The 15,687-nt window shown below is 35.1% G+C and overlaps 2 protein-coding genes across 2 annotated transcripts; both read left to right on the plus strand.

The window, feature by feature from the left end:
* On the plus strand, positions 489-6,363 carry LOC109715578 (pre-mRNA-splicing factor SLU7). Its single transcript, XM_020240673.1, has 10 exons — positions 489-660; positions 1,878-2,041; positions 2,143-2,255; positions 2,764-3,177; positions 3,508-3,643; positions 3,737-4,036; positions 4,542-4,758; positions 5,545-5,648; positions 5,735-5,803; positions 5,901-6,363. The coding sequence occupies exons 1-10, from the start codon at positions 645-647 to the stop codon at positions 5,976-5,978; spliced, it is 1,611 nt and encodes a 536-aa protein (XP_020096262.1). The 5' UTR covers positions 489-644; the 3' UTR covers positions 5,979-6,363.
* LOC109715648 (protein G1-like4) lies at positions 13,297-14,854 on the plus strand. Its single transcript, XM_020240763.1, has 2 exons — positions 13,297-13,658; positions 14,011-14,854. Exon 2 carries the CDS (start codon positions 14,043-14,045, stop codon positions 14,673-14,675), a length of 633 nt encoding a protein of 210 aa, XP_020096352.1. The 5' UTR covers positions 13,297-13,658; positions 14,011-14,042; the 3' UTR covers positions 14,676-14,854.

The raw sequence follows: 15,687 nt of genomic DNA on the forward strand, positions 1-15,687 counted from the left end.
AATTGCTAAAAGGTTGAGTGGAAACCAAAAAGGACCATTTTGGAGACTAATAGTCATATGAATAGTTCAATACCCTTTGAGTGGACCCTTATTAGCTTTTATTTAAGAAGTGCAAACCAAAATTGAAATATTCTCTAGACAACATTCTAGTTCTTAATCGGGTCGGGTCGGATTCGATTATCCACGTGATACCACTCATTCGGTCTTAACCCAACCCGTACCCGAAAAAACCCAACACCGACCATAGCCCAGCGAACTTATTTCCTGAACCGCCTATGTTCACCACGTCATCCATGGACCGCCAGGCAATCCACCGACCGTTCGAGCGGTCGTGTGTCAATTGGACGGTAGTGATTTTGAGAAGCGGTCTACTGGATTGCAGATAATTGGCCGGTCTAAAATGACGTGGTGAACCATGAAGCGATAAATAGTTTATACTCCTCCGACCCAATTATCCAAGCCGACTCTCTCCCTCTCTCGATCGTTCGGCTTAGGGTTTTTTTTTTTTTTTCCCCCTTTTTTTTTTATTTCTCTCCTTTTTTTGGTTTTCGTTCCTGCCCCAATTCCAATCGCTCGCAATCCCTATCTCTCTCCCTGTCTCCAATCGATCGCAAACCTAGGGTTTCTCTGATCCCCCCAACAAGATGGCAACGGCTTCAGGTGAATGTTCTCTTGCCCCAATTTTCGAATCGATTGTTCTTTTTTTTTTTTTTTTTTTTTTTTTTTTTTTTTTTTTTTTTTTTTTTTTTTTTTTTTTTTTACTTCAAAGTAAAGTTAATCGTTGTTGTCGCACCCGATTTGGTTGGGTTTTTCGTTTCATTCATGCCATGGAATTGGATCCGATGTAAATTTCGTTCCTTTTGGTTATTTTTGCGATTTCTTTGTGAATCGGAGGTGCGCGGTGCTTTGTTTCATAAATTTGGGTTTTGGGGCCTTGTTGCGTGGGATGAGATTGATCTTCATGGAATGGAAATTGATGTAAAATCCCTTTTTTTCTGCTACCGTGTCGTAGTAAACCCTTACTTTGATCGGGATATTCTTTTAAGATAATAGTTAACTTGTCTTTGAGATCATTTCTATTATTTTTTCAGTAGTTACCTTTGGCAATAAGATTTTTTTTTTAAGACATGCTCTTATCGGGAATTCAATTTTTAACGAGGGGCCTGGTTGACCCTGCGAGCGAAAGTACTGTTTCAGTAGAGCTGTTTCGGAAAACATTTAGTAGTATTTTCGTTTAGATCTGCATGCAAACATTCTACTATAGCAGAGGTTTTAAGTTAGAGTTTTTACATTTAAGGCATAGAAGCTCGCTCCAGCTTCTTGCTGTAGCAGAAGCTACAGACTTTTTCCATTTGTCAAATGCTTGCTACGGCTCTTGAACTACAGAAACTGTTGCAAAGCAGGCGCGTACTAGCGTATTGTCAATAATTGCATGACATCTTTGAGTTGTGTAGTCTAATTCTTGTTCAGGGGACATGCGATCTCATTGTGCGTCACGATGTTGGCTTGTGTTATTCTCCATCCAGAGTACTTCGTAGATTAGATTTCAACTGCAATGCTCTTTTTTACTATATTTTATGGGAGAGATTCTTCTTCTTATTTGTTCAACTTTTTTTCCTGTTTACTATACACTTCTCCCATGAGCTTATATCTCTTTGATTGAGTCATTGAACACAGTATACAAGAACATTGAACAAAGCATACTTCTTTGAATGTTGCTACTGATCGTAGTATTATTATCAAGTAATAATAGTATCACTAGATAGAAAGCAGCATAAATTTGTTTGGTTGAGTCATGTTTTAGTGTGTTGGGAAAGTTCTTATTTCGCTCTCCAACTGGGAGCTGTATCTAATCGGTCTTATTCTACTTTTAACAGCTTCTTTTAAGTCTAGAGAGGACCATCGAAAGCAACTTGAATTGGAGGAAGCACGCAAAGCTGGTCTTGCCCCTGCTGAGGTCGACGAGGATGGAAAGGAAATTAATCCACATATTCCTCAGTACATGTCATCTGCACCTTGGTACCTTAATGCCGAGAAACCGGTACGTCTTCTGAATTTTTGTTTCTTTTTCCCTTTGGGTTTGTTCTCGGTTCTTGTGCTAGGACTTTGTGGAGTTCTAATGGTGGTTGCAACTGTTTGCAGAGCTTGAAGCATCAAAGAAAATGGAAATCTGATCCAAATTACTCAAAATCGTGGTATGATCGAGGTGCAAAGATCTACCAGGCTGATAAATATAGAAAAGGTGCTTGTGAAAAGTAAGTTTTAGTCCATTGTTTTGCTTCTTTTTTTTTTTTCCTTATGTAAATGCATTTTGTTTTTTCTGTTTAGTTATGTTCATCCTTTACTTTGTTTGGTTGTGTTTGGCACTTTCATATGCCTCTGCCTAACAGTTAGGTCAAGAGTGTGAAAACCATATACTCGAGATCTTTTGGTTGTTTACTCTAGTACTTTGATTTGACATGCTTATTTTCCCGTGAAGTCATTAGGTAATCGTGTAATGACAACTCTCTTATTATATGCCATGTGTGAAATAGGTCATTGAACTTCGCAATGTTGTTATTTGATTTGAGCAATCTCTTTTTGTGCTTAAAAAAAAAAGAAAGCTAAAACTTAAGGATACCTCGGGCCCTGTTTCGAAATGCCCTTTGTGTTGGAGGGCTGTCAATACATGTTTACCAAATTATAATTTTGCTTAATTTGCATACTGTGGCAACTGTGGAAAAAGATATTTATCATTTTTTTTTTTAATTTTGTTTTCTGTAGCTGTGGAGCAATGACTCATGACAAGAAATCATGCATGGACCGACCCCGTAGAGCAGGTGCAAAGTGGACAAACATGCATATTGCCCCTGATGAGAAAGTGGAGACATTTGAACTCGATTACGATGGCAAACGAGACCGTTGGAATGGGTTTGATCCATCCACTTACTCTCGTGTGATCGAGCAGTATGAAGCTAGGGAAGAAGCTAGGAGAAAGTACTTGAAAGAACAGCAGCTGAAAAAGCTGGAAGAGAAGAACAATAACCAGGAAGTTGATAGTGCAGTCAGCGATGAAGAAGATGACGAGGATGAATTCAAGGTGGATGAGGCTAGGGTTGATGAGAGCAAACAAATGGACTTTGCAAAGGTGGAGAAGCGTGTTCGTACTACTGGTGGTGGAAGCACTGGAACTGTTAGGTGAATTTTAACTTCTGATAATTGGCAGCTACCGATCTCAGAAGCTATTTGGCGTAGTTTGAACTTCTGTAGAAATTCCATTTGAAAATGCACTAGTTAATTTTTATCAACATGACATGATGACAATAAAGGCAGGAGTTTCAAAATGGAGACTTTTCTTTTGTTCTGCCCAGAACATTATTTCAGCTTATTGCTCCAGGCCAAACAGTTACTTTTAATAAGCTGCTTGTGTAGTCTATGTAATCATAATATTTCCTTTATATATTTTTTTTTCCATTTATGGTTTGCTGTCCTTTGCATGAATGCTGATACATTTTTCGCCTCCTTCAGGAATTTGCGTATTAGAGAAGATACTGCAAAATATCTACTGAACCTTGACGTAAATTCTGCCTATTATGATCCAAAAACCCGTTCCATGCGTGAGGATCCTCTGCCTGATGCGGATCCAAATGAGAAGTTTTATGAAGTAAGTGCTTCAAATCTTTTAGCTTCTTCTTCATAGATTGCAACCATATACAGTTGGACATGGTTACTTACTGATGTTTTTATTGTACTACAGGGTGATAACCAATACCGGGTTAGTGGACAAGCGTTGGAGTTCAAGCAGCTCAATATCCATGCTTGGGAAGCTTTTGATAAAGGGCAGGATATCCACATGCAAGCTGCCCCGTCTCAAGCAGAATTACTGTATAAGAATTATAAGGTTATCAAAGAGAAGTTGAAGTCCAAGACGAAGGATACCATTATGGAGAAGTACGGAAATGCGGCTTCTGAAGAAGCTCTTCCTCGGGAGCTCCTTCTGGGGCAGAGTGAGAAAGAGATTGAATATGATCGTGCTGGACGAATAATTAAGGGACAGGTATGTTTAATCTTTGCAGCCATGTGGTTTTTATTCGTCATTTTTATTTAGGGGAGGATGGCGAGTTGGTGATCTTTTACAGAAATGTGGCTTGAGTCGAGCTGTTTGAAGAAGCTCTTGTTTATCCTCAAAATTACATAAAAAGCAGAATACTCGAGCAAAAAGCTTCTGCTTTTGGATAGTCTTTTCAGCTTTTTGCCACTTTCGATATTTCTATTTGGAGAATGCCCAATTACCGCTTCTCGGAGTAGAGAAACTGTTCCTGAGCTTCTCACTTGAGCAACAATTTTATAACATTGAGATCTTCATCTTCAGAGACTGCATGAGGATTTTTGCTTGAGCCTTTTTTGAGAAGAATTAAAAAGTTTATGTCAAGATAAATGCAAATTCACCAAAGAGTAGAATGACAAACACGCCAACTACCGTATATCTTTTATCTATTATCATCAGAAAATTAGTAGTACTATCTTGGATGTTACTGAGCTTCTAAATTTGATCTCTGCAGGAGACATCTCTTCCAAAAAGTAAATACGAGGAAGATGTCTACATTAATAACCACACCAGTGTGTGGGGTTCGTGGTGGAAAGATCACCAGTGGGGCTACAAATGCTGTAGACAGACTATAAAGAATAGCTACTGCACGGGCTCAGCAGGAATTGAGGCTGCTGAAGCGGCCACAGATTTAATGAAGGCGAACATGGCTCGCAAGGAGGCCGCAGAAGGTTGGTATAAGATTTGACAATTTTATTTTATTTTTTATTCATTATCCATTAATGTTTACTCTTTGTTCGATTTCATATGGTGTTATACACCCAATAATTGGTGGCCTTTTTGTTAAGTGGTGAAACTAGTGCTTTAAATGTTGCTAGGTGGCTAAAGATTTCATCTCGTCTTTCTTTAGTTTCCTGCTGGTGCTGCTTTTATGAATATAGTTGCACCATATTGGTTGTCCTGTTTATGAAACTAAGGTTCAATTGATGAAGAGATAATCTATAATTAGATCATTGTATCTCTACCAAGTATCAGATTTAAGTTCCTAGCTGTGAAATTGTTTTGTGGTAAATATAACTTTCTTTGAACTGGCAAGACTTTTAGTGGTTTTATATAATCGGTAGTATCTGCGTCAACCACACCCTTTGTTATTTTGTTGTTTAGTGGGGTGCTGTGTGGTCCACGTGCGGGCCGCACCGTGTGGCCTTTCGAAAGAAGCTCTGCATGCGGAGCTTCTCAAAAACGGGGTTTTGTGCAGTTGCGCACCGCAAACGTGCACGCTACCGCGCGGCCAAACACTCCTAATGACTGTTGCCACTAACATTACATTGTTTGACCGGATGCTTTCGGTCCTTTAAGATGTTTTCTGAACTTCTATTTCTTATTCTATGTTCTGTCTTTTATTTTTTATTTTTCAAATATTTCAAAGAATTCTTCTCAAGTATTTTACTGAATTTTGTTCGATCCGCATGGTCATACCCCTTGATACTTATCGTCGATACTTTTGGATTAAACAGACAAACCCGCGCAGAACGAGGAGAAGAGGCTCGCTACATGGGGAACCGACATCCCCGACGACTTGGTCTTGGACAAGAAGCTTCTCACAGAAGCTCTGAAGAAAGTAAGTAGTATAACTTCCGATTTCGAGTCTCATTCTCGTCGAGTTGATTAACTGCCGATTCTGAACCTGCGTTTCCGTTTCCGCAGGAGGACGAAAGGAGGAAGGAAGAGAAAGACGAAAGAAAGCGGAAATATAACGTTAAATGGAACGATGAGGTATTGAATTGCATACATATAGCCATACTTAAAAAACAGGCATTCGACGAACGCGCTACTTCGATGTTCGTTTATGACATAAAACTTGTTTGTACAGGTTACCGCCGAAGATATGGAGGCGTACCGCATGAAGAGGGTCCACCACGACGATCCGATGAAGGATTTCCTCAACTGATTCCCCTGCGATCGTTCTTTCCTATATATATATATAATCAGAGTCTCAGAATACTCGTGGCTTTCCGCATGTGCGCCTACCGGGTAATTGTTTGTTGTGTATTTTAGAAACGTCGCAGTGCAGTGATAGTAATGCTTCTCTCTGCGTCTATATGGAATGGCGAGTATTCTGCCGCTCATGCTGCTTTAAGATTCGAACACCGTACGTGATAGGGACGGCGTTTTACTCCGATTTTGTCTTTAGCAAAGACATTAGAGGATTGTTACGACCAAAAGAATATTTTGCTTGTTCAAATTCGCGCGAAAAAAGTTTTGGAGTTGTATGCAAAATGTCCTACTAATAAAAAGACAAATATAAACACTGCTAGCGAGAAGAATTTTCCCAATTTTACTGTACGTAGATGCCTTCCGTACGCTTTTGCTTGCTACCGTATGATCATAAGATGAGAAAAAGTATGCGTAACGCACGAGCGTGGTGGGAACTCCACCATGTTCTCTCGCTTTGAGATTCGATCTGATGAGTTGATGGATGGCGACGATCGATGCTCCACCACCGTGGAGTGTCTTGTATAATATATACCTATATATACTTTTGTCGGTCAGGGTAGTACGGTAATTTAAAGAAATGGGACCCAAATGCTTGTGTTGTGCAGGAACATTGCGTACTATAAGGAAAAATACTATGCCCATCAACTGTTAGTTATTCATGTAGAAGAGGACGAGAGCGATTGGTGGTTTCACAAGACATGTGGGGCCAACACTCCTTGTATCGTTTTTTCAAATTTTATATATATATATATATAGAGTTGGACTGGGCTAATATTTATAGCAAAATTTCATTATTGCTATCAATTTTTTAGCCTTTGTATCAACTCTTTTCATTATTTCTAACCATTGGATTAAATGCTATAACCCAGTGCGGATCAATCAACCCTAGAGGGACCATTCAACTCTAACCGACTAATATCATTCTGACCCTACAATTTTTCATCCAAGGGTTAAAAATTTGATAGCAAAAATAGCATTTTACTATTAATAGTATTCCAGCCTAATTCTATATATATATATATAGAGAGAGAGAGAGAGAGAGAGAGAGAGAGAGAGAGTCTGGCTACTATACTCTTATGAGTACGATCACCCTTGTACTAAAAAATTATTTTCGATGATAGAACTTTCGAATCGACGATTCATACTGTTAAATATTATCTAGAGCATTTAAAACTTTCAAAAATCAAATTTCATAATTTTTCGACATTATTTATCTTATGATCAAAAGCTCACAAAATTGACAATTTTTAACGGCCAGTATGGAATACTTGCTAGTTTAACGGTGTAAAAGAATTAGAATAGGTTGAATTTTTGATAGAAAATTCTATTCATTACCTAGATAAAGATCAATAACTCCGATCTTAAATTGAAGGATCCGATCATCTATTTTTAGGACGTCATTCGATTTTGACCGTTCATTTTATACCCGTTTGATAGACTTTATTATGATTTTAAAAAATTATGAAATTTATTTTTTAGAAGTTTCAAATACTCTAGATCATATTTAATGGAGTGGATCGTCGATTCGGAAACCCCATCATCAAAAATAATTTATGAGTACAAAGGGTCAAATACTGATAAGAGTATGGTAGCCCTACTCATATATATATATGTAGGGCAATTGCTTATATACCTTTGAAAAGTTTTCGACTTTCTGATTTATTCCTAGAGTTAAAATCTGTTAATGAATTCTGTTATCTATATGAAATTACTATTTTGCCCTTTCAAATATACCCTTCAACCGTCACCGACTTTTCTTATTTGCCTTTAAGTTAGGGGTACAAAAAATATTTTACTTTTTGGTCTTTTCAAATATACCTTTCTACCATCTCCAATATTTCTTATTTGTCCTTAAGTTAAGAATAAAAGTGGCATTTTAATTTTTTTAATTCCGGTAGATATTTAACTCACGCTTAATTCAAGTTAACTTAACGGATGGTAACTGTAGGGATATTTTAAAATAACAGAGAAATGTAAGAGGGGTATTTTGAAAAGAAAAAAAAAATAAAGATAAATAAAATATTTCTGAAGTTTTGAGAGGTATATAGGCAATTATCCCTTTCTTTTTTAAGGCCCCGTCCCACCCCAAAATTTTATATATTTTATTTTATGAGTCTCGGTAACTAATAGCAGCGGTGATTCCAACCTCTGACCTCAAAATCAATAATCGGGTATCTATCTTTTCATATATAATACAATTCTTAGGTCTAGTACCGCTGCAATGCAGCGAGTTCTTTGGTATTACTTTTTCTTAGAAAAATGGTTAGCAATTTTCAAAATTTTATCCGAATTATTGTGTTAGTAAATTTATATAATACCATTTTAAGAATTGAGTTCATATACTTTTAAAAGTATTAAGTTATTGAATATATTTGTATATGTATATGTACCCGTGCTTTGTCGCAGGTATGATGAATATATTTTTAATTATATTTATAAAATATAGTATATATTACTATTAAATATATATAATAGACACATATTTGTTTCAACATCTGATTTCAAACTATAAAATTTTATTACAGATTATGCCTCTAGATATTTGATAATTTCTATTTAGATTCTTGGAGTTCCGCAAATTTTCAAAATTTTCTGAAGTAAAAAGAAAAAGTTCATAATATACTTATTTTTTCGACCAATTTGTTCAAAAGATATAAATCCTTTTTTTATTTTTTATTTTTTATTCTTCTAATTCTATTTAAATTATTTTTATCGATCCATGCAAGCAATATCGAGAATTGAAAATATTATGATAAAAAAAAAAGTAGTTACTTGATTCGTAATTTTTTAATTGATGGAATTTATAATATTTTTTTAGAATTTATAAACATATATTTAATTTTGTAAAAAATTTCTAAAATTAAAAAAATTAAGCACCAGCGTGGAGAATTAGATATGCTTTTTCTAAAATTTGGACTTATAATAAATAATTAACAAAAAGTAGACGAGTATTCCAATTGATTTAATAGTTAGTAGTAAATAAAACTAACAAATTTTAAAAAATAGCTCAAATAGAAGATATTAACCAAATTAACATAATTGAGGTTTTTAATTCAAAGTGAGCTTTAGTCAAACTCATTGACTGCATCTAGTATACATATACATCTCAGACACGTACATTTGTACAACTGAGATGCCAAAATTTAAATTTAATTAATTTATTTTATTTTATTGTATTTAAAATCTATATATGTTAATATTTATAAATTTTAGATATATTCACTAAAATAAAATTATATATATTTTTTATTGGTCGGACTCATTGACTGCACCTAATGTACATATACATCTTATAAGTGCCAGTAAATTTGTATAGTGGAGATGTTAAAACNCCAGCGTGGAGAATTAGATATGCTTTTTCTAAAATTTGGACTTATAATAAATAATTAACAAAAAGTAGACGAGTATTCCAATTGATTTAATAGTTAGTAACCAATAAAACTAACAAATTTAGAAACATAGCTCAAATAGGAGATATTAACCAAATTAACATAGTTGAGGTTTTTAATTCAAAGTGATCTTTAGTCGAACTCATTGACTGCATCTAGTGTACATATACATCTCAGACAAATACATTTGTACAATTGAGGAGCCAAAATTTAAATTTAATTAATTTATTTTGTTTTATTGTATTTAAAATCTACATATGTTAATATTTATAAATTTTAGATATATTCACTAAAATAAAATTATATATTTTTTTTATTGGTCGGACTCATTGACTGCACCTAATATACATATACATCTTACAAGTACCAGTAAATTTGTATAGTGGAGATGTTAAAACTTAAATTTAATTAATTTAATTTATTTTATAGTATTTAAAATGCCTGTATGTTAATATTTATAAATTTTAGATATATTCAGTAAAATAATATTACATTTTTCTTATTGAGTCCATAGTGCACCAGCTGAACCAATGGAATGGACACACATCCATGAATAATGCTTCTACCTATTGGAAATTATTGCATGCGCACACCTTGTGTATTATGTATATTTCATACACATCAGTAAATTTATATGATAGAAACATCAAAAATAAAATTGATTAAATTTATTTTATAGTATTTTAAATGTTTATATATTAAAAATTATAAAATTTAGATATATACATTAAAATGATATAAAATTATTTATAGGAACTATGTTAAATTTTGCACCTGGTACACTGAATTTATGGATGAGACACGTGTCAACAAATGAAGAGTGCTCCACAATAGACTCAATGGCCTTTAGTGTAACTCATTGATTGTACCTAGTGTATATATACATCTCATATACATTAGTAAATTTGTACAATAGAGATGTCAAAACTAAAATATAATTAATTTAATTTATTTGATAGTATTTAAAATGTCTATTTAATAAATATAAATTTTAGATATATTTATTAAAATAAAATTTTATTTTCTTATTAGGTCCATGGTGCACTGGGTGCACCAATGGGATGGACATATGTACACCAAGGGTGCTCCTCTTTATTAGACATTGTTGCCTGCACCGAGTGTATGTATATATCTAAATTTATATGATAAAAATATCAAAAATAATATTTTAAAATAAATTTAATTAATTAAATTTATTTTATAGTACTTTAAATATTTATATATTAAAAATTATAAAATTTAGATATATACATTAAAATAAAATAAAAGTTTTTACAAAATCTGTGGTGCACTGGGTGCACCGAATTTACGGATGGGATATGTGTCAACATATATGGGAGAGATCAGTTTCATGCACTTTAGTATATAGTAATAGATAATAGATATAGAATGTAGCTACTATACTATTTATGGTACGGAGCTTCAGTACTGTAGTCTTGTTTTTTATTTTAAGGTATTCAAATCAATGATTCACACTGTCAAATATAATCTAGGATATATAAAATATTTAAGAATAAAATTTTAATTTTTTCAACATTATTTAGTAAGTAATTAAATCATGTCAAAATGAACGGTGAAAATTGAACAATTTCTAAGATTTGAAGATAAAATTTTTGAATTCAAGATCAAGAATACTGATCTTGATCTAGACAGTTTAAATCGTTTTCTATTAAAATTTGAATAAATTTATATTCTTCTATACTGTTAAACTTCAAACTCGCTATAGTAGCTATGTGTTGAAAATTGACAAATTTGAAAAAATTTGATCATAAATAAATTATGTGGAAAAAACATAAAATTTTATCTCTAAAAATTTTAAATATTCTAGATTAGTTTTAATGGTGTGAATCGTTGATTTAGATATTCTAAGATAAAAAAATAAGACTGTAGTATCAGAGTTTTGATATTATAAGTAGTATTGGGAGCCTAGCTTTATATATATAGAGAAAAAGAGAGAGTTGAGTTAGAATACCTCTATAAGCACCAACCCATTGGTGCTTTTAGGTTCTTAGCCTTTAGATGGAGGTGTTGTAGGACTAGAATGATAGTAGTCCATTTGGGTTGAGTGTGATAGGTGAAATAGAATTTGATTTAAAGACTATTAAGGAGTCAAGGAGTGGATCTAAGAGCTAGAAATCTAAGGCTGCGTTTGGTTCGGATATAAGTAAAAACTGCTTATTCTAGAGATAAATACAAGTTCAGATGTAAACAGAAACTAAACCAATTTTGTTTTTGGATGAAAATTGGATTATTTTTGGGAATAAGGTAAATAGTACTTAGATAGTTATATTAGAACAAGAGGAATAAGAATTATAACTCTAAATTAAATTTATTAACTATAAATATTGTATAAGATAATAAAAATATATTAATAAATTAATTAAATATAAAAATAATTTAACTTTTTATAGTTAATAAATTATTTTAATTAGATAATTAGTACAAAATTAATTAGATTAATAAAAATATTAATGCTTGATCAATATAAATATTAGTTTATGGATAAACATATTAAATTATAAATAATTAATCAGTTAATTAATTATAAATAATAAATTAATTAATTACTTTATTATTTAAGCAATGGATAATGATTTAAATATATTAATTAATAATTTAATATTATAATTAAAATTAAATTTAGATTTTAATTAACCTTCTTACCACTTGGGAACAAGTTTGTTCCGGAGAAAAAGATGGAACAGCAATTCTAAACTTATACCAAATTATACCAACTTATTTGAAGGGCCCGAGAACTACTGTTCTCGGGTACAAGAGTTTTTGTTTAGAAACAAATGAGGGAACAAGAGCTTATTCCTCCTTGTTCCCGAACCAAATACTTTCTAAAAGCACCAATAAATTCGTGCTTTTAGATATATTCTAACTCAACACACTCTCTCTCTCTCTCTCTCACTGGTCCCTGATGATTGAGTGGTTTTTATTAGATTGTAATATTTAATTTAATAATTAAAAATTATTAGAAAAATTGATACAAAGACTAAAAATTTAATAGTAAAAAAAACAAATATTATTAATAGTAGGGGAAACTTCAAATACCCCTCGTGGTTTCGCACTTTCTCACTTTAGTACCCTGTGGTTTAAAATGTATCAAGTTAGTACACAGTGGTTTCGCACTTTCTCACTTTAGTACCCTTTGGTTTCAAGTGTATCAAGTTAGTATCCTGTGGTTTCGCACTTTTTCACTTCAGTACCCTGTGGTTTAATATTTTGTTAAATTATATACTCCGAAATGGATAATAAAAAGAGAAAATTGAAACCACAGGGTACTAACTTGATATAAAAATAAAATTACGGGATACTAACTTGATACACTTGAAACCACAGGGCACTAACTTGATATAAAAATGAAATCACGGGATACTAACTTGATACACTTGAAACCACAGGGCACTAAAGCGAGAAAGTGTGAAACCACATGTACTAACTTGATACACTTTAAACCACATGGTACTAAAGTTATAAAAATACGAAACCACGAGAGGTATTTGAAGTTTCCCCTTAATAGCATTCTATCCAACTCTATTATATATATATATATATATATACACCGACCACTCCTAGAGCAAGTGGCAAAGGACTTGATTGTTGGTACTTGAGATCCAAGTTCGAATCTTAATTGATTTATATTTTCAACTAATCTAAATAAAATAAACGAGGCGGACAGTGTTTATATATATATATATATATATATATATATATATATATATATATATATATATATATATATGAAAGACATTTGTAGTCTGTAGTAGTACTTTTTGTTAATAAAATATTCGTGGGTTACTTAACTCCACCCTTGTGAATTAAATCCCACCCACCAATCACTCTGGATAAACTTTCCTCCTATCACATCACCTCCTCTCTCTCTCTCTCTCTCTATCTCTCTCTCTCTCTCATCCCTAGTCAAAAACTTTCCCCTCTGCCCATTTAGGACAGCAAACCCTAATAACAGTCACAGTGTGTTTACTTCCCTCTCTCTCTCTCTCTCTCTCTCTCTCTAAAATCATTATAGCTCCTCTTCCTTTTCCGGAGTAAGCAAAGCACACCCATCATCTTCTGAACTTCCTATGAATGTAGAAGCATCGTGTGATCATCCCCCTCCTCCTCCTCCCCCTCACTCCCACCCCCACACATCATACATCTCCATCACATCTCCTTCTTAATCCAACTTCCAAGGAAGCTCCCCCAAGGAAAATACGCAAACACGCAAAAAGCCCCCCACAGTAAGCCCTCTCTCTCTCTCTCTCAAGATCTCTCTCTCTCATGATCATCTCGTAGGACCACAACTTCACCTTTCTCAAACACTCCACTTCGCATATTCTTATATTTCCACTCATCATATATGTGTATCGATCCATACATCTATATCTATATACATATATGGTGTGGTTGTCAAAATCACCACCGAAAGCAAACTCCTGCTAGTTAGTTAGCTAGCTATAAAAAGAAATAACTGTATCGCTAGCTCTTTCCATATCACATATAGATTGATAGATCTCATGCATACATATCATATGTATCATCATTTTTCCTCCTGATATTACCTCCAAATTAATCGATCTACATCTTCTGCAGCTACACACACACATATATATATATACATAGAAATGGACATAGATTCGCCGCACTCGGACAGCGACAACCCCCCGACGGCCGGTGCCGCCGCCGCCGCTGTGGGCGGTGTTGGCGGTGCGTCGTCGTCGTCGTCGTCGTCGGCGGCGGCGTCGCCGTCGCGATACGAGTCGCAGAAGCGGAGGGACTGGAACACGTTCGTGCAGTACCTGGCGAACCACCGGCCGGCGGCGCTGACGCTGGCGCAGTGCGGGGGGGCGCACGTGCTGGAGTTCCTGCGGTACCTGGACCAGTTCGGGAAGACGAAGGTGCACGTGGGGTCGTGCCCCTTCTTCGGGCACCCGAACCCGCCGGCCCCCTGCCCCTGCCCGCTGCGCCAGGCGTGGGGCAGCCTGGACGCGCTCGTCGGCCGCCTCCGCGCCGCCTACGAGGAGAACGGCGGCGGCCGCCCCGAGAACAACCCCTTCGCCGCCCGCGCCGTCCGCCTCTACCTCCGCGAGGTCCGCCAGCACCAGGAGAAGGCCCGCGGCATCAGCTACGAGAAGAAGAAGCGCAAGAAGCAGCCCCTCCTGCCTCCTCCCCCCATGCAACGCACCGCCACCGACCACCATCCCCCGCCCCCGCCGCCCCCCGCCTCAGCGGCAGCCTCTTCTTCTTCTTCTCCTTGAACAAGAAGACCAATCAATAATCGCTCGCTCGATCGGTCGCTAGCTCTTGCATGTTTGATCATCACATTTGGTATGCCCGGCCCCATCGATCATATCTATTACTGTTGCTATATTGCTATTGCTATTGCTATTGCTATTGCTATATATATATGCTGTTTTTATAAATAGTGTGTGCTTAATTATTGTTGTTTGTGTGCTCATTGTTAAACCACTATATATATATATATATATATATATATATATATAGAGAGAGAGAGAGAGAGAGAGAGAGAGAGAGAATGAATTAAAACAGGTTTGTTTAATCGTTGGTATTAGTTTCTGGTAGCTAGAGGAATTGGCGACCGATCAGGGAGAGGAGAGGAGATGGATGAGTGGCATTTAGGTAATAAGGGGGACGAGGGAGGATATATGTTCTATCTGAGTTTGCTAGGGAGAGGGGAGAATATAAGTACAGTACTTGAACCGAGAGTTCATTGCTTAGGGGTGTCCTTTGAGATCTCCTTTTGGGATCTCTTTCGTTTCTTTTTATGGTATTAAAGTTGGTTGCTGGAGTGTGGTTTTACATATGCATGGCATGGGTGGGTGCATGTGTCAGGGCCCCTCAATATAACATCTAGTTAATTTGTTGCTTCTCTAAACTTGGTTAAAAGGTTTTGGAAAATGAAACCAATTTATGCTTGATTTACCTCATATAATATATATAACCTTTCTCCAATTCTGTGTGCTACATTTTAGCTTGCCTTGGTAGCATGATTGACTGTTCAACTAATGATCGGATCTATTTAGGAGTCTGGTAAGATTTTCTTGGTCCTACGGATTCTTGTTGCTTTGCTTCTTTTGGTTAAAAAAGAAGCAATCACTCTACTCCAATTAATGGAGAATCTACTGTTTAATTTGAGCTATTATATTGAAAAGATGGAGATTGATGTGCTCACAAGGTTGTGGTCCTCATGGACTGTTTCATTTGCTTAATTTGTCTCCTCATTGAGGAAGGTAGGTTTCTTGTGCTCAT

The sequence above is a fragment of the Ananas comosus genome, linkage group 9 (genome assembly GCF_001540865.1).
Source record: "Ananas comosus cultivar F153 linkage group 9, ASM154086v1, whole genome shotgun sequence".
Taxonomy (NCBI): domain Eukaryota; kingdom Viridiplantae; phylum Streptophyta; class Magnoliopsida; order Poales; family Bromeliaceae; genus Ananas; species Ananas comosus.